A 23619-nucleotide genomic window follows, 5' to 3' on the forward strand; every position below is an offset into this window, starting at 1 on the left:
CTGGCGTGTACGAAACACAGTTCTGTAGCCCAGATAATTTGTGATCGGGTAGTTGGAGTTACAGGACACCAATGGAGCATGCATTCGCATCTTCGTTAGATTGCTCCCGAGCAGCACAGGGCGGATGGGGTTAAAAGTACTGGAGCAGTAAAAAATACATGGCTCTCACAATCCTTTCCGGCATATCCAGGTGAGCGTAGGAACGATGGAGCAGGTGCATGATGACGACCTTAACCGCCATCTTTGTTTTGTCAGCGAACTGCAGGGGGTCCAGGTAGGATTTAACCGGGGTCGCAGGTGAGTGAACATCAGCCTTTCCAGGGACTCCATGATGTGCGAAGTCAACGCCACTGGCCTGTGGTCATTGGAGGAGCTGGGGCCCGTCCTCTTTGGTACAGGAACCAGGCACGATGCCTTTCACATCTCAGCCACCCTCTCCACGCTCAGGTTGAAGGTATGCTGCAGCACTCCGCACAACTGTCTGGCACACGCCTTGAGTATCCTAGGGCTGACACTATCGTAGCTTTGCCTCGGTGGAGTCTGCTCAGCTCCTTCCACAGCTGCTCAGCATTGATGGCCAGGCTCGGAAAAGGGCAGAGGAAATGCACCAGGGGGATTAAGCGGGAGAAGCTGACGCAGAGCAGGGGTGGGGGGGGGGGTGATGGGGAGAGGTCCCACCATCGAAACTATTTTAAAAAATCAAGTTTATCTCATTGGCCCGGTCCTGATTCCTTTCCCTCCCCAGGCCACTGGTCGTCTTGTATACTGTAGTGCTCCACACCGTTCCACACATCCCTCATGTTGTTCTGCTGACGTTTCCACTTCAGCGTCATCGTGTAGTCGTTCCTGTCCTGCCTTAGTCTCGACTTCGCGTCTTTCTGTACCCGTTTCATCCCCTCTCTGTCAACGTTCTGAAGGCCCTCTTTTTCTGGTTGAGAAGGGCCTTTATTTCACTGCTGACCCAGGGCTTGATGTTGGGGAAAGTCTTTTCAGGGACAACGTTATTCACACCGAACTTTATATAGCTGATAACACTGTCCGTGAGTCCATCAATGTCCTGTAACCACCTCCTCACTTATCTTTTGGTCAGGCAGCCTCTGGACCATTGGCTTAAAGCTTGGTCGGAGGTGAATCTGATTGTGGTCGGATCGTCCCAGTGGCGGAATGCCGATGGAGCTGTAGACCTCTTTAAAATTGGCATACAGCAGCTCCGATATTTTCATATCCCTCGTGGGACAGTCAATAATCCGTGTGAAAGTGGGCAGGGTAGCGAACAAAGTCACGTGGTTGAATTCCACCGAGATAGCGATGAAAGCACTCGGGTGTTGTGGCTGGAATCCGGCGGTGATTGTGGGGATGACGTCACACGTGCGCAGACGGTTGGCGGACGGAGGAATGTAAACAGCCATCACAATGGCGTGTGAGAATTTCCTGGGCACATAGTATCGACGTGGTTCCACAGCCATCAGTTGAATGTCCAGGCGACACACACGCTCCTTAACCGTGATGTGACCAGGGTTGCACTATTTGTTGTTAACGAGAATACCAAGTCCCCCACCATTACAATTGCCACTCTCACTGAAGTCCCTGTCCACCGAACAGTCTGAAAGTCCTCCTCACTGGTGTTAAGCTTTGGTATGTCCTCGTGGAGCCATGTCTCAGTGAAACAAATCACACTGCTTTCATATCATATCATCATATATCATATCATATATATACAGCCGGAAACAGGCCTTTTCGGCCCTCCAAGTCCGTGCCGCCCAGTGATCCCCGTACATTAACACTATCCTGCACCCACTAGGGACAATTTTTTACATTTACCCAGCCAATTAACCTACATACCTGTACGTCTTTGGAGTGTGGGAGGAAACCGAAGATCTCGGAGTAAACCCACGCAGGTCACGGGGAGAACGTACAAACTCCTTACAGTGCAGCACCCGTAGTCAGGATCGAACCTGAGTCTCCGGCGCTGCATTCGCTGTAAAGCAGCAACTCTACCGCTGCGCTACCGTGCCGCCCGTTCACTGTACTCCTTCTGGGACAGCACAGCTCGCTCGTCCATCTTGTTCGCCAACGATCTCACATTCCTCGTTGTGATGGCAGGCAAGTATGGCTCGTACCTCCTTTTCTCCGCTCGTCGTTTTACTCCAGTCCGGCATCCCCTGTATTCCCTCCTCAGTTCCTTGGGGATTTCTGGTGTAACCCTGGCAAAGCCAGCCAGTCGCAGCTCCTGCAGGTCATCCCTGGTTTAGTCAACAAAGCGACCAGCTGATTCTTGCAGTGCAGAGACGGGGGCACGGCGAAAAATTATCTCCGCAACGAGGAAAGAGATAAAACGTTTCCCCCACCACAACATGGTGCAATAAACTAACTAACTATCCAAAACAAACCACAAAATAAATGTGAATTAAACAAGTACAAATAAAGAAAAAGACAATCGACTGTTGGCTAGCTGACAATAGACAATAGACAATAGGTGCAGGAGGAGGCCATTAGACCCTTCGAGCCAGCACCGCCATTCAATGTGATCATGGCTGATCATTCTCAATCAGTACCCCGTTCCTGCCTTCTCCGCATACCCCCCTGACTCCGCTATCCTTAAGAGCTCTATCTAGCTCTCTCTTGAATGCATTCAGAGAATTGGCCTCCACTGCCTTCTGAGGCAGAGAATTCCACAGATTCACAACTCTCTGACTGAAAACGTTTTTCCTCGTCTCAGTTCTAATGGCCTACCCCTTATTCTTAAACTGTGGCCCCTTGTTCTGGACTCCCCCAACATTGGGAACATGTTTCCTGCCTCTAACGTGTCCAACCCCTTAATAATCTTATACGTTTCCATAAGATCTCCTCTCATCCTTCTAAATTCCAGTGTACACAAGCCAAGTCGCTCCAGTGTTTCAACATATGACAGTCCTGCCATTCCGGGAATTAATCTAATAAACCTTCGCTGCACGCCCTCAATAGCAAGAATATCCTTCCTCAAATTTGGAGCTGCCGCGTGCACAGTTCCGGAACCGGAAACCGTAGACCACACCTGGAACAGTGAATACAGTAAATGTGTTTGGTGGAGTTGCAAGTAAGCCCCTGCCTCACATGATAGGACTGTCGTGGTCCTTGTGTAGATTCGAAGGATGAGGTAGATAGGTGTCGGATGTCCTGCGGTTGCAGGGTAAAGGACCTCGGAAGCGGATGGTTTGGGTGAGCAGCGATCAGTTAACCAGCAAGTTATGGAGGGAACGGTCTCTGCCGAAAGCGGAAATGGCAGAGATGTGGCTCGTGGTGGGTGGCGAAAATGTCGGAGGCTTATGTGCGATATGCGACGGCTGAAGGCATGAATGATGAGGACTAGGTGGACTCTGTCCCTGTTGCGACTGGGACAAATGCGACTCCTTTAGATATGGCATTTAATTACCTCATAAGTACAATTTATCTCTGCCAAACACAGCAGCAGCTGCTTGCGGTTTTTGCGCCTGGTACACCGCTGACATATACCGACTGTTTCTTAACCATTTCCGCATTTTTCGGGGTTAGTAACCACTCCAGTCTACCTTCGCGGTCAGAGGAAGTTAACATCAACGGGTGTTGAATTTTATAAAAATGTGCATATAAAGAGCAAAATAATATAATTACCTGGCATGTACATTAGTTCGTTTTCAACTCTACCAGATGATTCAAGTATCCCTTTCAGTGTCCCTATCCCAGATACACACATTGAAGGGGAAAATGGCCATTCAATTAATTGACAAACTGGACCATGGCAAAGAGAAACCTTTCTGTTAAACGATGCAGGGACAGCCAAGAGGGCTGAAATGGTCATTCTGTTTCAGTCGACCTTGATGTTCACCCTATGAATGTGCATCTTCCCTTTGACTGTCCTGAAGTCATTTATATGAAATGCCTGCATTTTGAGCAGAGCTGCAGCTTGTGTTTTCCAGCTGGAACTGCTATTCTCCAGTGGGGTTTGGGCACTACATAGATGCTCAGCTCGCCAATACTCAATCTGTAGCTCCCATTTTTATTTTCAAACTTTAAAAAAATTATTCACCTGAGGGTAGTATTTAATATTATTACAACGGGCAATCAAGATTAATATAACCAATGAACGTGTTCCTGCTGTTGATAGAGCAGTATATGCTCCAAAAAAGGTGTAAGATCCAAGATTAATTACAGACACTGACCATGGAATTTAATACAGGGAAATGAGAAGTGTTGCATTTTGGGACGTCTAACAAGGACAGGACCAACGCAGTGCATGGTAGGCCTCTCGGGAGCGTTGTAGTGCAGTGAGATCTAGGAATGCAGGTGCATGGTTCCTTGAAAGTCAAGTCACAGGTGGTCGAAAAGGCTTTTGGCACATTAGCCTTTATCAGTCAAGGTATTGAATATAGAATTTGGGAAGTCTTGTATAAGACGTCGGTGAGACCCCATTTAGAGTATGGTGTTCAATTCAATTCTGGGCACCATGTTATAGGAAGGATATTCTCAACCCTGAAAGGGTTCAGAGAAGATGTACGAGGATGTTGCCAGGACCAGAGGGCCTGGGCTATAAGGAGAGGTTGAGTAGGCTGGGTCTCTATTCTTTGGAGCGCAGTAGGATGAGAGGTGATCTTAAAGAGGTGTATAAAATCATGAGAGGAATAGAACGGGTAGATGCACAGAGTCTCTTGCCCAGAGTATGGGCAATCGAGGACCAGAGGATATAAGTTCAAGGTGAAAGGGAATAGATTGAATAGGAATCTGAGGAGTAATCTTTTCACACAAAGGGTGGTGGGTGTACGGAACAAGCTGCCAGAGGAAGCAGTTGAGGCTGGGACTATCCCAAAGTTTTAGAAGCGGTTAGTCAGGTACATGGATAGCACAAGTTTGGATGGATATGAACCAGGCGCAGGCAGGTAAGTCGAGTGTCGAAGGGCCTGTTTCCACACTGCATCGCTCTATGACTCGATCACTCTTTGTATTAACACTTGTATAATGTTAAAATGGCTCGTTATCCAGTCAGCTATCAAATGCCAAAAAAACGATTCAAGATTTATGATCTGATGTATCTTGATATAATGATCGGGACGTCCCGAAAAAAACCACGATCTCTCCCGCGGACAGGATCGTCAGCTGCTGGTAGTTAAATGAAGTTTACTTTGGAGATACAGCATGGAAGGTGGCCCTTTTGCTAACGTGTTTGCAACGACCATTGGTCAGCCGTATACTATCTTGCACACTAATGAACATTTACAGAAGTCTATTAAAAAATTCACCTGCAGGTCTTTGGAATCTGGAGGAAACCGAAGAACACATAGGCTACCAAGCGGTCGAGAGAGAATGTGCAAACTCCGTACAGATAACACCTGTAGTCAGGGGGGTGATAGTCGCCTTATTTGTAGAAATCTCCACGTTCTACCCTCCCTCCATGTCACATCTAAAACATTAAAGAAATCCCGGAGCATTGAGCTGCCAGTCATGTCCTTTTCACAACAATTTGACCGGAAAGGCCACAACATCTTGATCCCAAGCACCAATTCCAAGCTCGAAGTTCATCTATTTTCGCCACAAGAATGAAACGGCGAGATAGAGTGGATGTGCATAGGATCTTTCCAGTAATGGGAGGATCTGTAGCAAACCGGCATAACCGCAGGATAAAAGGACGTAGCTTCAAAATGAATCGCTGCCTGAAACACGACAGACGCTTGTTTGGTATTCTTATTTTGAAGCAAAGTCCTCTGATGCTGGGTGACCACAACAGATATCGCCCTCGACGTATTCACCCTGGCAGCAAATTTCAGGATCGCATTGGGTTCATTCGACATCTTATTTTTTTGAGTAATTATGAAAAAGTTGCCGTTTCCTCTGCTGTCTGTGTGTCCCAGTGGTTACCAACCTTGGACTTGGAAAGCATGGATGTAATTTACCTCTGTAGTTCCTGAACATCACAAATCCATCCAAACAAGAGGCTAGTGCATGTCGGGAGAGTTTCAACTAAAGGGGCACAGGGGTGGGAATCACACTATTAGGTCAGAAAACGGTTGGAGTGATTTCGTTTCTCGATAAAGCATGGAACCAGGCCATTCGGCCCACCAAATTCGTGCCAACAGCGATCACCCTGCATACTAGCACTATCATACACACCAGGATTAATGTTATAATCGTTTATCGAAGCCAATTAACCTACCAACCTCTACCAACCTGTACGTCTTTGGAGTGAGGGAGAAACCAGGTGCACCCGGGGACAACCTACACAGGGACAATGTGCAAAGTCCGTTCAGACAGAACTCGTGGTGAAGATTGATCTCAGGTCTCTAATGCTGTAAGTCAGCAACTCCACTGCACGATGAGATGGCATAGGTCAGCAATAGTAAGGACGCGGGGAGAGGTGAAATAATATGCTGAACCTAATGGGCTGTGTTTACTTCAATGCAATTAATATTAGACCATTTGGCATAGGAGCAGAATTAGGCCATTCAGCCCATCGTATCTACTCTGTCATTCAATCATAGTGGATGTGTTTCCCTCTCTACCCCATTTCCCAGCGAAATCGAACCTGCCGCAACTGAGGCCATGCCGGAGCGCTGGTACTGGCTGAACTGAGCTGGGGAAAGGCAGAGCAGATTCAGGATCGTCCCGAGCCGTTGGAACCAACCCCATTTGCTTTCAACGACTGGCCAGCTTCCAGTAGGTAGATTTCTCGACACCTCCTTCAGTGATGGTGCCGAAGTAGAAACAGCTGAAAACTTCAAATTCCAACAGAAGTTGTCACTATCACCAACAAATTTTCCTGGACCATCCATATTGAAGGCACGACGAACAAAGCACACCAATGCATCTACTTCCTTAGAAGTTCGGCATGTCCCCTATAACTCTCACCAACTTCAACAGATGCACCATAGAAAGCATTTTTTCGGGATGCATCACAGCTTGGTTTGGGACCAAGACCAAGATATTTCAGCGAATTGTGGAGGCAGCCTGGACATCGCACATACCAACCTTCCTTCCATTGACTCCATCTACACTTCACGCTGTCTTGGCAAGGCCAGCTACATAATCAATGGCCAGTCCCTCTTCGGCCATTCCCTCTTCTCCCCTCTCTTATCTGGCTTAAGTTACTGAAGTATGAAAACGCTTCAGGGACTGTTTCTTCCCAGCAGTTAAGAGCCAAGAGTGTTTTATTCTCACATATGCCAGTAAGAACACAAAGACATTCTTATTTGCAGCAGCACAACAGATTATGTAAACATAGTACACAGTGAACAATACAATAAATAAGGCAAATGAACCATCCTACCGTAACCAGAGAGCAGTGCTGATCTACTATCTACCTCATTGATGACTCTCGGACTATCTTTGATCGGACTTTATTGGCTTTATCTTGTACTAAACGTTTTCCCCCAGTCACGTATATGTACACTCTAATCGATTCCATGGTAATCATGCATTGTCACTGCTGAATGGTTGGCACGCAGCCAAACAGCTTTTCACTGTACCTCGATACACGTGAAAATCATGAAGTCAACTACTGTCCCTCTCTCTCTACCCCTTCTCTATCCCTCCCTCTCGCTTTCCTCGCCTTCTCTCTGTCGCTCTCTCTCCTCCATCCCTTGCAGCAAAAGTTATTTCCTTTATCCTGTATCTGTACACCGTGGCCAGTTTGATTGTATTCATGTCCAGTCTTTCCACTGACTGGATAACACACAACACAAAAGCTTTTCACTGCACCCCGATACGTGTAATAATAAACAAGACTAAACTAAACTCTATCCTCTCTCTCTCTATCCTCTCTCCCTCTCTCCCTCTAACGAAACATTACTCCCTTATAATGTGCCTGTACAATCTCGATAGCCCGATTGTAATCATGTGTCGTCTATCTGCTGGCCGGGGATCACTCAACAAAAACGCTTTTCACTATACCTCGGTACACGCGGCAATAAACTAAAACAAACTCTGTTCCGTTCTTTCTACCCCTTCTCTATCCCTCCCTCTCTCCTCCCTTCCTTCATCCCTTCCTCCTTGTCTTGTTCTAAACGTTATGCCTTTTATTGTGTACCTGTACAACGTGGACAGCTTGAGAGTAAACATGTATTGTGTTTCCGCTGACCTGATAGCACACAACAAATAAGCTATTCGCTGTCCCTCGGTACATGTGGCAAAAATACAATTAACTAAACGTGCCCCAGTTTTAGAAACCTGCACAAGGAGAAACTTTCTCATTGCATTCAAGTTTGGTCCTCCTCATAATTTTATTTCAATAAAATCTACTCTTTCTTCGAAACCGTCTCCTACATTATCCCATGAATGTCTGGTGAACCTACTCTACATGGACTCCAATGTGAATCTCTTTACACAGTCCTCAAATTGTGGACTTACCAGCACCCTGTAAAGTTGCACCCACACGCCTTATGATAATATTCCAACCATTTGCAAATAAACACTGACTTTACGACAGCCTTTGTAATTATTTGCTGTGCATGCATGTAACATTTTATTTTTCATCTCGTAGAACTCACAGATGCCTTGGTGTAAATTCATACTATTTATATATTTTGTTGCTTCTCCCAGAATGGGTAACATCGCATTTCATACATTATACTCCTTCGCCGTCTACTTGCCCTGTCCCTTTCCCCATTTTTATCCTGTTGCAGTCTACCAGCGCTCGTCCGTTTACGGACCCAGAAATCCGTATACCACCAGCAAGGTTGTTTCCATTACAGTTGGTCTTGTCCAGCAAGTCATATTTGAGGATTTAAATAGCTTAGCCCCTGCAGTTCCCTGTTGTATTCCAGTAATTTCCACTGGTCGCTAATTATATTCAATTCTGCTTCTGATCCGTGTCTTGTCGGTGTTGGGAATGTTTTGGAATGTCAGTTACTGCAGGATAATCACACTTTGACTTGATCTTGTCAAGGCAGAATAGTGGGACATATAGGCCGGTTAGTCCATCCGGTGGTTGATATGATTTTAGAGTCCATTGTGATACATGAGGTTATGGGAAACTTAGAAGTTCACGACAAAATAGGCCGAAGTCAGCATGACTTTGTGAAGGGGACGTCTTGCCTGCCAAATTTGCTGCAATTATTAGAAGAAGCAAATAGCAGGACAGCCAAAGGAGAATCGGTAGATGTTGTATACCGAGATTTTCAGAAAGCATTTGAAAAGGTGCCACATTGGAGGCTGCAAAGCAAGATGAGTGCCTATGGTATCAAAGGGCAGATACTAGCAAGGATATCAGTTTGGCTGGATGGTAGAAGGCCAAGAGTGACAAAAAAGGGGCGCTTTACTGGTTGGCTGCCAGTGATGAGCGGAGTTCTGCAGGGCTCGGTGCTGGGGCCGCTGCACTTCACGATGTATATTAATGATTTGGATGAAGGGGTTGAAGGCTTTGTGGGCAATACGGAAATAGGTTAAGGGGCAGGTCGTGTAGAGAAAGCAGGGGCTCTGCAGAGCACTTTGATGGTTTCGGAGAGTGGCAGATGGAATATGGTGTCGACATGAGTAGGGATTTCTTTAGTCAGATGGTGGTGAATCTGTGGAATTATTTGCCATAGAAGGCTGTGGAGGCAAAGTCAGTGGATATCTTTAAGGCAGTGATAGATAGATTCTTGATTAATATTGGTGTCAGCGGTTATGAGGAGAACGCATGAAAATAGGGTAAAGAGGGAGAGATAGATCAGCCATGTTTGAATGGGGGAGTAGACAAGGTGGGCTGAATAGCCTAATACTGCTCCTAACACTGATGAACATGACAATATTGGGATGGCTGAGATAGAGACACAATGTTGGGGTAACTCAACGGACAGACACCAACGCTGGTGAAAATGGATAGCTCACATATCGGGGCGGGACTCTTCTTCAGACATTGTAGTGGAGAGAGCAGGGAAAAATACAGGACAAATCAAGGCTGGCATCGGATCACCTCATGGTGCTGGGGCCGCTGCACCTCACGTTGTATATTAATGATAAGCAAATTGTTGAACATAGTTGCGGACTGTGAAGCTAGTTAGCAGACCTTCAGTGAGGGGGGCGGGAGAAACTGGTGTTGGGTCAGCCAAGGGTCAGGGGAATGGAGTGGTGGAAAGAAGAAAGTGGTGTTGGTGGGCAAAGGATTAGGAAGGAAACGCTTTTTAGAAGTTACCGAAGATTGGAGAATTCAATGTATATACTGTTTCGGAGGGTTTGGGGGAAGGCTTGAGGAGGTATTTGCGGAAGGGTGGGGTGGATTGGGGTAGGGGATGAAGGAAAGTTCGCAGTGGAGGTGATGGAGAGGTTGCAGGTGAGAAATGAGCAAGTGTTAAGTTGCAGTGAGAGAGAGATTGGTACGAAAAGGATGATAGAAGGAGGAGTGATTTTGTGGTGGACGGGGTTGAGGGAATATTTGGGGCAATGGGAAGAGGGAGATCCTTGAGGGAACGGTGAGGGGTGGTTTGGGGAAGGGGGATTTTGGGGGGAGGTGAGGGGGTTGGTGGAAGGGGTAAGAGAGCGGTTGGAGAGGAGAGGTGTGGGAAAGCTTTCTGGGAGATGGTGAGTCAGAGTTTAGAGTGGAGGGGGTAGGGAGCGGGAAAGAGTGAGTGAGTGAGTCACAGGGACAGCCCATTTAAAAATGAGCCCCAAAGGGCCGTTTAGTGAATGTCGGGACGACCGTTGGCTGAAAAAGATTGAATAGGAAGGAATTAGAAAGAGAGAGAAAGGAATATCGGTCGAAGGGTAGGTAATGGGGATGAACAGGTGTTGAGTCCGTGTGATACACGAGGAAGAGCGGGGGAAACGGGAATTTGCACGTCAGTTACGGAACATTGGAAAATTCAATGTTCATACCATAACGTACCAAAGCTGATCATGAAGTGGCGTTCTTTCAGTTTTCCTGCAGACTCCCTCTGACGATGGAGAAGACCCCGGATAGAAAGGTCAGTGTGGGATGGGGAGATACAATAGTTAGCAACGGGAAGATCTGGCAGGCCTTGGCGGAACGGTGGTAAGTGTTTGGCGAAACAGGGGCTGATTCTACACTTGACCACGGCGATTGAAAGGAGCCATATCTGGAATATCGCATGGATCAGATGAGATTAGAAGAGGTGCCTGTGCGCTTCAGTCTCACCTCGAAGGAGACTAGGAGTTTGAGGGCCTGGGTATAGGGACAGCTGTTACATCCCATGGTGACTAATCGTTTTAACCGCACTTCCCTCGAAAGGCGTAGGAGTGGGGAGTGAGGGCGAGCAGGAGAGTTGTGGAAAATAGAGAGACATACAATGCCTTCAATAATGTTTGGGACAAAGACCCGTCATTTATTTATTTGCCGCTGTACTCCACAATTTGAGATTTGTGTGGTTAAAGTGCACATTGTCAGATTTTAATAAAGGCCATGTCTTTTCATTTTGGTTTCACCATGTAGAAATTACAACAGTGTTTATACGCAGTGCCCCCATTTCAGGGCACCATAATGTTTGGGACACAGCAATGTCATGTAAATGAAACTAGTCATGGTTGGTATTTTCTTGCATATCCTTTGCATGCAATCTCTGTTTGAAGTCTGCGATTCACGGACATCACCAGTTGCTGGGTGTCTTCTCTGGTGATGCTCAGCCAGGCCTGTATTGCAACCATCTTTAGCTTGTGCTTACTTTGGCGGCAAGTCCCCTTCAGTTTTTTCGTCAGTAAAGGCATGCTCAATTGGCTTTAGATCGGGTGATTGACTTGGCTCTGGCACCATAGCATTAGCAGCAGGGTCTTCAAGCCCCGTACGTTGCGAGGTGGAGCCGCCGTGGATCGGGCTTGTCGATCCAGAACATCCCACACAGATGCTCAATCGGATTGAGATCTGGAGAATTTGGAGGCCAGGGATACACCGTGAACACTTCATCATGTTCCTCAAATCATTCCCGAACAATGTGTACAGTGTGGCAGGGCGCGTTAGCCTGCTGAGAGAGGCCACTGCCATCAGGGAATACTACTGCCGTGAAGGGGTGAACCTGGTCTGCAACGATATTTATGTAGGTGACACGTGTCAAAATGTCGTTCACTTGAATGGCCGGACCCAGGGTTTCCCAGCAGAACATTGCCCAGAGCATCACACTCCCTCCACCGGCCTGTCGTCTTCCCACAGTCGGTTCGGACCAGACGGGGTAGCCTTCATTGCCCCCGCACATCGATGAGCTTTGGGCGCCCAACACCATGTCGCCGGTTTATGGTTTGTCCCTCCTCGGACCACTGTCGGTAGGTACTCACCACTCCTGACCGGGAGCAACCCACAAGCCTTGCCTTTTCAGAGATGCTCTGACGCAGTTGTCTGACCATAACAATTTAGCCCTTGACAAAGTCGCTCAGGTCTTTGCTCCTGCCCATTTCTCCTGCATCCTACACATTAACCTCATGAACTGACTGTTCACTTGCTGCCTAATCTATCCCACCCCATGACAGGTGTCATTGTAAAAAGATAACCAATGTTATTCACTTCGCTTGTTAGTGGTCATAATGTTTTGGCTGATCGGTGTAATTATGTGCAACCCGAAAGGCATTTCTGCTGTCGTATAGAGTTTCACTGTCTTTCCTTTTCTTAACTTGAGGGTCTGCGTCAAGAACACAAGAACACAAGAATATAGGAGCAGGAGTAGGCCAACCGGCCCCTCGAGCCCGCTCCGCCATTCAATACGATCATGGCTGATCCTACCCCAACCACCTTCCCACTATCGCCCTTCTTCCCACCCAAAAGTACCGTCTGATATCCTGGGAGAGGCGGAAAACGGGTTAAAAACCCAGGCCAATTTGGGAAACAAAATCCGGGAAATTCCTCTCCGACCCCAAGCTAGGCGATCGAAACTTGTCCAGGAGATTACTCAGGTCTTACTATACTAACAATAGCTCTTGTCCACTTTCCTGCCCGCTCCCCGTAACCCCTAATTCCCTTGTCTATTAAAAAACAATCTATTTCCGTTTTAAAGTTATTTAATGTTCCGGCTTCCACAGCTCCCTGAGGCAGCGAATTCCACAGACTAACTACTCTCTGAGTGAAGATGTTTCTCCTCATCTCAGTTTTTAAAGAGCCCCCTCTTATTCTAAGACTATGCCCCCTAGTTCTGGTCTCCCCGATCATCGGAAACATCTTTAGCGCATCCACCCGATCAAGGCCCCTCACGATCTTATACGTTTCAATAAGATCGCCTCTCATTCTTCTGGACTCCAATGAGAAAAGTCCCAACCTACTTAACCTTTCCTCATATGTCAACCCCATCATCCCTGGAATTAACCGTGTAAACCTTCTCTGCACTGCCCCCAGAGCAAGTACATCCTTTCTTAAATATGGACACCAAAACTGCACACAGTATTCCAAATGCGGTCTTACCAATATTGTACACAGCTGCAGCAACACCTCCCTACTTTTATACTCTACCCCCCTGGCAATAAAGGCTAAGACTCCATTGGCCTTCCTAATCACTTGCTGCACCTGCATACTAACTTTTTGTGATTCATGTACTAGTACCCCCAGGTCCCTTTGCGTTGTATTACCACGCAGCTCCTCCCCATTTAGAAAATAACTTTCTTTATGATTTTTTTCCCCAAAATGCATAACTTCACATTTATCAGTATTAAATTTCATCTGCCAAGTCGCTGCCCACTCTCCTAGTCACAAATTGGGTCAAGGCCACAAATTCTGCGACCTTTGCTGATCCTGTCCCCTGAATCTGCTCCCCTTTCACCACTTTTCCATCTCTACCTATCACTACACATGCTGTTCGTGGGTAACTTTATAATATTTCCTGGATCTATCCACGTATGATTCTTGCACATCTGACCCCTCCAAAGGTTCACCTACAGACTGACGATATTCTAACTCTTCGACCTCTTCTTTGAATTCGTGCTCTCTTCCTTCCTTCGCAGCATTGTCTGGATTCACCACATTGTCTTTGACTGTGTGCGTGCTTGTCCGCTGGTCATAGTATACTCTCCAATTTCACTCGTCGGTTATCTGATACTGATGTTAACTGTCCTGTCTCTAAACTTTGTACTGTACTCTGAGGAGAATGTGGAATTATATTCCCCATCAAAGCGATGGGCTCTGAGAATTCAACTGCCCATGTTGTACAGTCAAGTGCTTGAGCATATTCGTGCAGCCCACACACCACTGGGCAATACTTAATTGAATAATATGCTACCGGACTAATCCTCCCCCCTCATTTTTGTGTGTCTACAGCTGTGCAGTAACCTCTTTCCATATCACAGTACAGGTGGATGGGTTTAATTAAATCTGGTAGACCCAATGTTCGGGAGAAGGTCAAAAGTTCATAAGGGTAAGAGGGATTGGAGTTCAATTGGGCCATTTGGCCTATGAAGTCTACTCCGTCATTCACTTATGGCTGATCTATCTTTCCCTTCTAACCCCATTCTCCTGCCTCTCCCCATAATCTCTGACACCTGTACTAATCACGAATCTATATATCTCTGCCTTAACAATATCCACAGACTTGGCATCTTCAGCCTTCCGTGGCAAAGAATTCCACAGATTCGCCACCCAGGTCATGGCTGGCGTAAATATTTGCAAATGCCCTAATTTAACGGAAGCAGTTAGGGCTTACTCACACTTCTATATTATGTACATTGATAAAACCCTTTAATAAACCGATTCGTTACATAGACTCACCACTGATCTACGAGCTGTTTTATTTTGTTTCTGTGCCGATCGGAGTAAAGTCAAATATAGGGTACGGCAAAGTATACAATTCCCTCCTACATGATATATGGAAGAATTACGAGGATGTTGCCAGGACTAGGGGGTCTGAGCTATTGGGACAGATTGAGTAGGCTGGGACTCTTTTACTTGGAGCGCAGGAGGATGTGGGTCATAAAGTCATGAGGTCATAAGAAATATGAGTAGAATTAGGCCATTCGGCCCATCAAGGCCGCCCCGCCATTCAATCATGGCTGATCTATCTCTCCCTCCTAAAGCCATTCTCCTACCTTCTCCCCATAAACTATGACACCAGTACTAAGCAAGGATCTATCTATCACTGCCTTAACAATATCCACAGATTTGGACTCTGCAGCCTTCTGTGGCAAATAATTCCACAGATTCACCACCCTCTAACTGAATAAATTTCTCCTCGTCTCCTTCCTAAAAGAGCGTCCTTTAATTCTACGGCTATGACCTCACGTCCTGGACTCTCCCACTAATGGAAACATCCTCTCCACATCCACTCTATCCAATCCTTTTGCTGCTCTGTATGCCTCAATGAGGTCCCCCCTCATTCTAAACTCCAGCGAGTGCAGACCCAGTGCGGACAAACGCTAATCAGAGGTCAACTTTCCTATTCCTTGCATCATTCTTGCAAACATCCTCTGGATCTTCTCCGGAGCCAGCACATCCTTCCTCAGATATGGTGCCCAAAATTGCTCATAATATTCCAAATGCGGTCTTACGGCGCCTTCTAGAGCCCCAACATTACATTCCTGTTTTTTTGTATGCAGGCCCTCTTGAAATAAATGAGCTTGCTTTCTTTACTACCGATTCGACTTGCCGATTCTTTTTTGGGAATCCTGCACCAGCACACCCAAGTCCCTTTTCACCCCCGATATCTGGATTCTCGCCCCATTTGGAAAACCGTCTACGCCTTCATTCCCACTACTGAAATTTATGACTACAAAATTTGCTACAGTATATTTCATCTGCCCCTCTTCTGCCAACTCGCCCAATCTGTCCAAGTCATTCTGCAGAGTCTCTGCTTTCTCTACACTACCTGCCCCTCCACCTATTTTAGTATCATCCGCAAACTTTGCCTCAAAGCCTTCATCCCCTCGTCCAAATCATTTATATAAAACGTGAAGAGTAGCGGCCCCAGCACCGACTATTGCGAAACTCCTCTAGTCACTGGCGACCACCCAGAAAAAGTCCGCTTCCTTGCCACTATTTGTCTCCTGCCATCCAGCCAACCTGCTATCCATGCTAGTATCTGCGCTTTGATACCTGGGGCTCTCATCTCCCTAAGCAACCCAACGTGTGGCACCATATCAAAGGCTTTCTGAACATCGAAATAAACAACATCTACTGATCCTCCTTTGCCGGTTTTGCTATTTAATTCCTCAAAGAATTCCAGGAAATTTCTCAAGCAACACCTCCCCTTCACAAATCCATGCTGACTTCTGCCTATTTTATCGTGAACTTCGAAGTACTCAGTTTCGACTAGTGTAGCTGGGACATATTGGCCACTGTGGGCAAGTTGGGCTAAAGGGCATGTTTCAAATTGTATCAGTCTTTCACTCTTTGACTCTATCCACTTTTTGCAAGCCTTTCACTATTCTGTACGTTTCAATGAGGTCCCCCCTTATTCTTCTAAACTCGAGTGAGTTCAGGCCCAGTGTCGTCAAAAACTCATAGAAACATAGACAATACATACAGGAGGAGGCCATTTGGCCCTTCGAGACAGCACCACCATTCATTGTGATCATGGCTGATCATTTATAAGCAGCAATCCTGTGCCTGCCTTCTCCCCAAATCCCGTGACTCCGCTCGCCCCTAGAGCTCTATCGAATTCTCTTTTAAATGCATCCAGTGAAATGGCCTCCGCTGCCTTTTGTGGCGGAGAATTCCATAAATTCAGAACTCTCTGGTTGAAAATGTTTTTTCTCACCTCAGTTTTAAATAGCCTCCTCTCTATCCTTAGACTGGGTCCCCTGGTTCTGGACTCCCCCAACATTGGGAACAATTTTGCTGCATTTAGCTTGTCTAGTCCTTTTATAATTTTATACATCTCTATAAGATCCACTCTCATCCTTCTAAACTCCACTGAATGCAAGCCCAGTCTTTCCGATCTTTCCTCATGTGACAGTCCCTCCGTCCCAGGGATTAACCTCGTGAACATACGCTGCACTGCCTCAATAGCAAGGACGGCTTTCCTCAAACTAGGAGACCAAAACTGCACACAATACTCCAGATGTGGCCTCACCATATGTTACCTCATTCCTGGGATTATTCTTGTAAACATCATTTGGACCCTTTCCAGAGGTTGGTCATCCTTCCTCGGATATGGTGCCCAAAATTGCTCACAATATTCAAAATGCGGTCAACGCCGTATAGAGCCTCAGCATTGCATCCCTGTTTTTATATTCTCGCCCTCTTGAAATGAATGCCAGCAGGTGCAAATATATCCACACTTAAAGGGAGGTGTTAGACCCAGAACACGAGATGACGCCAAAGGAGTAGGGTGGATACGATTCACGAATCCTACCGTGAAAGTAGGTATTCGGCGTTAACTAATCTATGCCATTAATATATCACAAAGCAACAATGAATTGATTTAGCACATCTGGGTCGTGCCCACTGCGCAGACCCATTCATCCGGATTAAACTCAATCAATTAGAATATTAGTGCTGGAAAAAAGACCATCTCGTGACTTGAGACACCTTCGTGAAACAAGCTAGAAATTGAGGGTTTTCTAGACATTTATTGAGAAGAACGAACTTACAATTGCCTCTCTTGTTTTTTACAGAGCAGTCCGTTTAATGCAAACAACCACTTGATCCCGCTCTTGAATTCCTCTCTGAATTTCCGCAGCGTCAGTCCATAGATACAGGAGTTGGTGCAGGTACTGAGCAACTGCATCATGAATCCAGACACCTGTAGGATATATATCGGACTGCTGAAATACTTGTCCTGGTAGGCATAGTTTGATAGTTGCCAGTTCACAGCATAAGCAACTTTGGGTATCCACAATAATATGAAATTGGCTGATAGCGCGAAGAGCAATATCATTGACTTTCTCCGGTTCTCTACCTCCGAATCTTTCTGATCCTCACGACTCTTTCGGAGTCTCCGACGAAGTTTATTTGCCGCTATAATATGTCGAACTGTTAAAGCGTTAAGCAGCAGAATAGTCCCGAACGGCAATAACGGAGTCATGATATTGCTAAACAGGTCATAGGCTTTCCACTGAGGTGACGTAAGGTATTCAGCTGTGCCGAGGCAACGCCTTGGCTCCACTACAAAATAATATGGGATAGCCTTTGCACAACTCATTGCCACCACTGTTGTTATCGCCGCAGTCGCTATTCCCCCGGTGCAGTATTGATTCCGCAGCTTCTGGCAGCAGATACCGATGTATCGATCGAAAGTAAATGCGACAGTGAACCAAACGGAACAGCTCGTGGTTGCGGCTCGTACGACGATTATCAGAGCGCAAGTTGGAGTAGTGATCAAGAATTCTGCATACACATATATATAATTTATCTGCTCCAGTACGACATTAACGCCTATCACCATCAGATCCGCTGCCGCCATAGCCACCAGGTAGCGGGTAACGCACTTGGAGAGACCATAGTTTCCGCGGCACAGGATCAAAATCGCCAATAAATTAACTGAAAGAAAGAAGAATTTTTAAAGATATGCTTCCTCAGCTAATTAGATAGACGTTATTTTATTCGAATGTATCACAAAAAGCTGGAGTAACTCAACGGGTCAGGCGGCATCTCAGGAGAGAAGGAATGGGTGACGTTTCGGGTCGAAACCCTTCTTCAGGCTGATGTCAGGGGAGGGGGCGGGACAAAGAAAGGATGGAGTTGGAGACAGGAAGGCAGTGAGAGAACTGGGAAGGGGAAGGGGAAGAGAGGGACAGAGCTAAAGTTAGAGAAGTGAATGTTCATACCGCTGGGGTGTAAGGTGCCCAAGCGAAATATGAATTGCTGTTCCTCCAATTTGCGGTGGGCCTCACTATGACAATGGAGGAGGCCTATGATAGAAAGTTCAGACAAGGAGTGGGAGGGGGAGTTGAAGTGTTCAGCCACCGAGAGATCAGGTTGGTTAAGGTGGACCGAGCGAAGGTGTTGAGCGAAACGATCGCCGAGCCTACGTTTGGTCTCGCCGATGTAGAGGATTTGACATCTGGAACAGCGATACAATAGATGAGGTTGGAGGAGGTGAAGGTGAACCTCTGCCTCACCTGGAAAGACTGTTTGGGTCCTTGGATGGAGTCGAGGGGGGAGGTAAAAGGACAGGTGTTGCATTTCCTGCGGTTGCAGGTGAAAGTGCCTGGGGAGGGGGTGGTTTGGGTTTGAAGGGACGAATGGACCAGGGAGTAACGGATGGAACGATCTCTGCGGAAAGGAGAAAGGGGAGGAGATGGGAAGATGTGGCCAGTAGTGGGATCCCGTTGGAGGTGATGGGAATGTTGGTGGATAATATGTTGTATACGCAGGCGGATGGGGTGGAAGGTAAGGACAAGGGGGACTCTATCCTTATTACAAATGGGGAGGGGGAGCAAGAGCGGAGTTGCGGTATGTAGAGGAGGCCTTCGTGAGAGACTCATCTATAATGGAAGAGGGGAAGCCCCGTTTCCTAAAGAATGAGGATGAGAAAAATAGTCCCGATCTGGCTATTGGTTTGAGACGTCTGCTGTCTGTCCACCCCCACCCCCCCCCCCCCCCCCACACAACCCAATTTACACCAGCTTCCCGTTTTCACCTAACAAATAGCTAACACTGACATGTTTCCTTTATGAGCGTTACATCTTTGCATATCCTTCATCCATCTATATACTAAAACTCTCGTTTGTTTGTTTGTTTGTTCCTGAACTACAGCCAAAACGGTACACGATAGCGCGACAATTTGAGGCTCACCTCACTTACCATCGTCCCTTTGGTGTTAGTTGAAATCGTTGTTATATTTTTTAAGTTATTCACTTCTTAAAGTTTAAATCTATCTCGAAGGGAGGGAGGAGGGGAGGGAGTGGAGGGAGGGGGAGGTGAGAATAACGGGGGTTGTGCGGGATGGAGTGGGGGGAACGGAATGGGGGGAAAGTAGGAGGGGAGGAGGGAGAATGGAGGGGGAGGGAGAGGGTGGGAAGGGGAGGGGCGGGAGCAGGGGAAGGGGAGGGGGGAGTGCGGAGGGGGGGAGAGGGTGCTGCACCAATGCAGGAGAGATTTGGTCTAGTTTGTTCTTTATCTCGACATTCCCGTCTGTATCACTCGTTTCCCTTTCCCCCTACTCTCAGTCCGCAGAATGGTCTCGACCCCAAACGAGACCTATTCCTTTTCTCCGGAGATGATACCTGGCCCGCTGAGTTACTCCATCACCTTGTGTCTTACCACCAGTTATACTAACCACCTGGTTTGATTGAGAAGGCCTGTGGGTGGCCTGTAAGACCGACGCACCGCCATTGATAGACAACTGAGACTTCACCAGTTTCACGCCGGCGGTCAAGTAGCAGGAAGGGTATCAGCATATTTAAGCATGATTTGGGCGGTTCTATTATGCAGTGAGCGGAGCGCCGTTTACATTTGTGTCTGTTTGATCAGGAGAAGGTGAACATGCAGCCTTTATTTTATATGGAAGACTGACGTCGTCAGGAATGGCAACTTTATTGTCGTGTTTTGTTTCAATTTCCCTGTCCGTGATGAAATTTACACTGCTCGAAATTTATTTGCTTCTCTGTTTTCAAATAACTGGCTTTAATAAGAACAAGTTCTCCCAGTTGCCAAGCGCTTTAATCCCCCTCCCCATTCCTACACTGACCTCTATGTCCGACACCTCCTCCATTGTCAGAGTGAGGCTAACGCAAATTAGAGGAACAGCATCTCAAATTTCGCTTGACCAGCTTGCAGTGTTATGAATATTGATTTCTATAACTTCAAGTAACCCCAGCATTCACTCTCTCTCTACCCCTCCCCCACACAAGTCACACCAGCTTCTCTTTCTCACCCAGCAAAAAGCTAACAACGGCCTGTTTCCTTTATCATCGTTACTTTTTTTGCGTATTTTTAATTCATTTGTTTTATATCTCTCGACGTCGGCGTCTATATCTCTCGTTTCCCTCATCCCGTGAGTCTCGGTCTGAAGAAGGGTCTCGACCAAAAACGTCACACATTCCTTCACTCCCGATATGCTGCCTGTCCCGCAGAGTTACTCCAGCATTTTGTGTCCATATTCGTAGTTTGTGTAGATCAGTGTTAACACTGAATGTTATCGGGTCTGCGCTCTGTATGCAGTCTGGATTATTTCATGTACTCTGCACAAGTAATAACTGCATCCAGTTTGCGCTCAGATTGATAATGCAATAAAATTTGCAAATGAATACATTGAAATTCGACTTCAAACTTCATTATAGAATGAACCATTAATGTAATATGAAGCAATATTTGAAAATTAAATAACAGAATAATTTGTGTAGGAAGGAACTGCAGATGCTGGTTTAAACTGAAGATAGACAAATAATGCTGGAGTAACTCAGCGGGTCAGGCAGCATCTCCTGGGAGAAGGAATGGGTGACGTTTCGCGTCGAAAAGAAGGGTCTAAGAAGTGTCTCGATCCGACCGTCACCCATTCCATCACTCCAGAGATGCTGCTTGTCCCGTTGAGTTATTCCAGCATTTTTTGTCTATTAACAGCCTAATTCTCTTCACGACGTCCATTCAGTGAGATCTGTAGTGTCGTAATAAACGGCTAGTCAACGTTGTAGGAAGAGTATTATGAAAGCCGAGCCACGCAAATAGCAGATACAAGGAATGGTAGTACTGAAAGGAAAACATACACAACGTATCGGAGTAACTCAGTGGGCCAAGGCAATTTGGAGAGCACGGATAGGTACAATGTGCGGGCGTAGCTCAGCGGGTCAAACAGCATCTCTGCAGAACACGGGCAGGTACAAAGTGCTGGAGTAATTCAGCGGGTCCGGTAGCATGTCTGAAGAACACAGGCAGGTACAAAGTGCTGGAGTAACTCAACGGGTCAGGCAACATGTCTGAAGAACACGGGCAGGTACAAAGTGCTGGAGTAACTCAGCGGATCAGACAACATCTCTGGAGAACATGGATAGGTAGAAAGTGCTGGAGTAACTCAGCGGGTCAGGCAATGGCTCAGGTCCCTTCTTCACATTGGTTGTGATGGTGGGAGAACGCTATAAAAGAGGCGCGACGGGGCAAAGTAGGCGAATTATATGTGGATAAAGATGAGCAAATGGTTCAACATGGGGCGGCACGGTAGTGCCGCGGTAGTGTTACTGCCTTACAGCGCTTGGCAGCGCCAGAGACCACGGTTCGTTCCCGACTGAACGTTCTCCCGTGGCCTGTGTGGGTTTTCCCCGGGTGCCCTGGTCCCCACACTCCAAAGACGTACAGTTTTGTAGGTTAATAGACTTGGTACATGTGCAAATTGTACCGAGTGTGCGTAGGATAGTGTAAGTGTGCGGGGATCGATGGTCGACGTGGACTTGGTCGGCCGATGGGCCTGTTTCCGCGCTGTACCTCAGAAATAAACTGAAATGCGCAGAGGTCAAAAGACAAAAGTTGTGAGATCGGGCAAAGGATATCCATTGCAAAGCCAGAGGAAGGAATGGCAATGAAAGGGGAGGTTTTGGATAGAATTAGGTGCGAGGCTCGGTGGTAAAAAGTGAGTGGGAGATGGGAGCGGATGTGGGTGTATTTTAGTTGCCTAATATTGGAGAATTCAATCAATCAGGTTGTAAGTTATTCAAGCGGAATGTGAGGTGCTGGACATTCGTTTTGTGTGCGGCCTCACTCTGGCAAAGGCACAGGTCAGAGACATCAGTATGTGAATGAGCAGGCAATTTAAAATGGTTAGCAACCACCAACTTGGCCTTGGCGGTCCAAGTGTAAGTCTACTTTAGTTTAATTTAGAGATACAGCGCGGAAACATGCCCTTCGGCCACCGAATCGCACCGACCAGCGATCCCCGCAAATCAACACGATCCATCACTCACAGGGGACATTTAAAAATATTTACCAAGCCAATTAACTTACAATCCAGTAAGTCTTTGGGGTGTGAGGGGAAACCGGTTCTCGGAGAAAATCCACGCAAGTCACGTACAAACTCCGTACAGATAGCACCCGTAGTCAGGGTCGAACCCGGTTCTCTGGCGCTGTAAGCGCTGTAAGAGGCGTAAGGCAGCAACTCCACCGCTGCGCCACCTAACTTTTGAAACGGTCGCCGAGTCCGCTCTAGTCCCTTACCAGGAATGCCGATCGCTGCAAGTACAGGATAGTAAATTCTTGCGACGTGGAAAATCGCCGGATACTCCATTTTCTACCTGAAGCAGCGTTCAGTCGTTCGAAGCGTTCCAACTATCCACATGCACCTGATCAAGGTGTCCTTATACACCACGCAACGACTAATTAGCGCCCTCCAGAGTCACGTCAGCCACAGGCCACTGAACAAACAGTTAGGAAGAACTATTTTTACTCATTGTGCATGTGTGATTGGTTTAGTTCATCGAGGGTATTACATGCAATCTATATACTAAAACTTTCGTTTGTTTGTTTGTTCCTGAACTCCAGCCAAAACGGTACACGATAGCGCGACAATTTCATGCCCACTTTACTCACCGTCGTCCCTTTGGTGCTAATGGAAGAGGTTCATTGAAATCGGTGTTATATTTTTTAAATTATTCACATTTTAAAGTTTAAATCTGTCTCCTAGGGAGGGAGTGGGAGGGAGGGAGGGAGGGTGGAGGGGAGAGGGGGACGGGAAGTGGAAGGGAAGGGGAGTGGGTGGAGGGGGTGGGGAGGGAAGGAGGGAGGGGAAGGAGGGGGAGGAGGGAGGGAGGGAGGGTGGAGGGGGCAGGGGGAGGGGGATGGGAGAGGGGAGGGGGAGGGGGGGAGGAGAGGTTGCTGCACCAATGCACGAGAGGTTTGGGCCCAACGGG

At 47.0% G+C, this 23619-nt stretch overlaps 1 protein-coding gene across 1 annotated transcript; it reads right to left on the minus strand.

Annotated features, from left to right (window-relative positions):
- Window positions 1–2005: 2005 nt before the first annotated feature.
- Window positions 2006–22997, minus strand: LOC144591182 (putative G-protein coupled receptor 139). Its single transcript, XM_078395471.1, has 3 exons — window positions 22928–22997; window positions 17434–18322; window positions 2006–2243 (listed from the first exon to the last, which is right to left on the minus strand). Exons 1-3 carry the CDS (start codon window positions 22995–22997, stop codon window positions 2006–2008), a joined length of 1197 nt encoding a protein of 398 aa, XP_078251597.1.
- Window positions 22998–23619: the final 622 nt, after the last annotated feature.

The sequence above is a fragment of the Rhinoraja longicauda genome, unplaced genomic scaffold (genome assembly GCF_053455715.1).
Source record: "Rhinoraja longicauda isolate Sanriku21f unplaced genomic scaffold, sRhiLon1.1 Scf000645, whole genome shotgun sequence".
NCBI classification, from domain to species: Eukaryota; Metazoa; Chordata; class Chondrichthyes; order Rajiformes; family Arhynchobatidae; genus Rhinoraja; species Rhinoraja longicauda.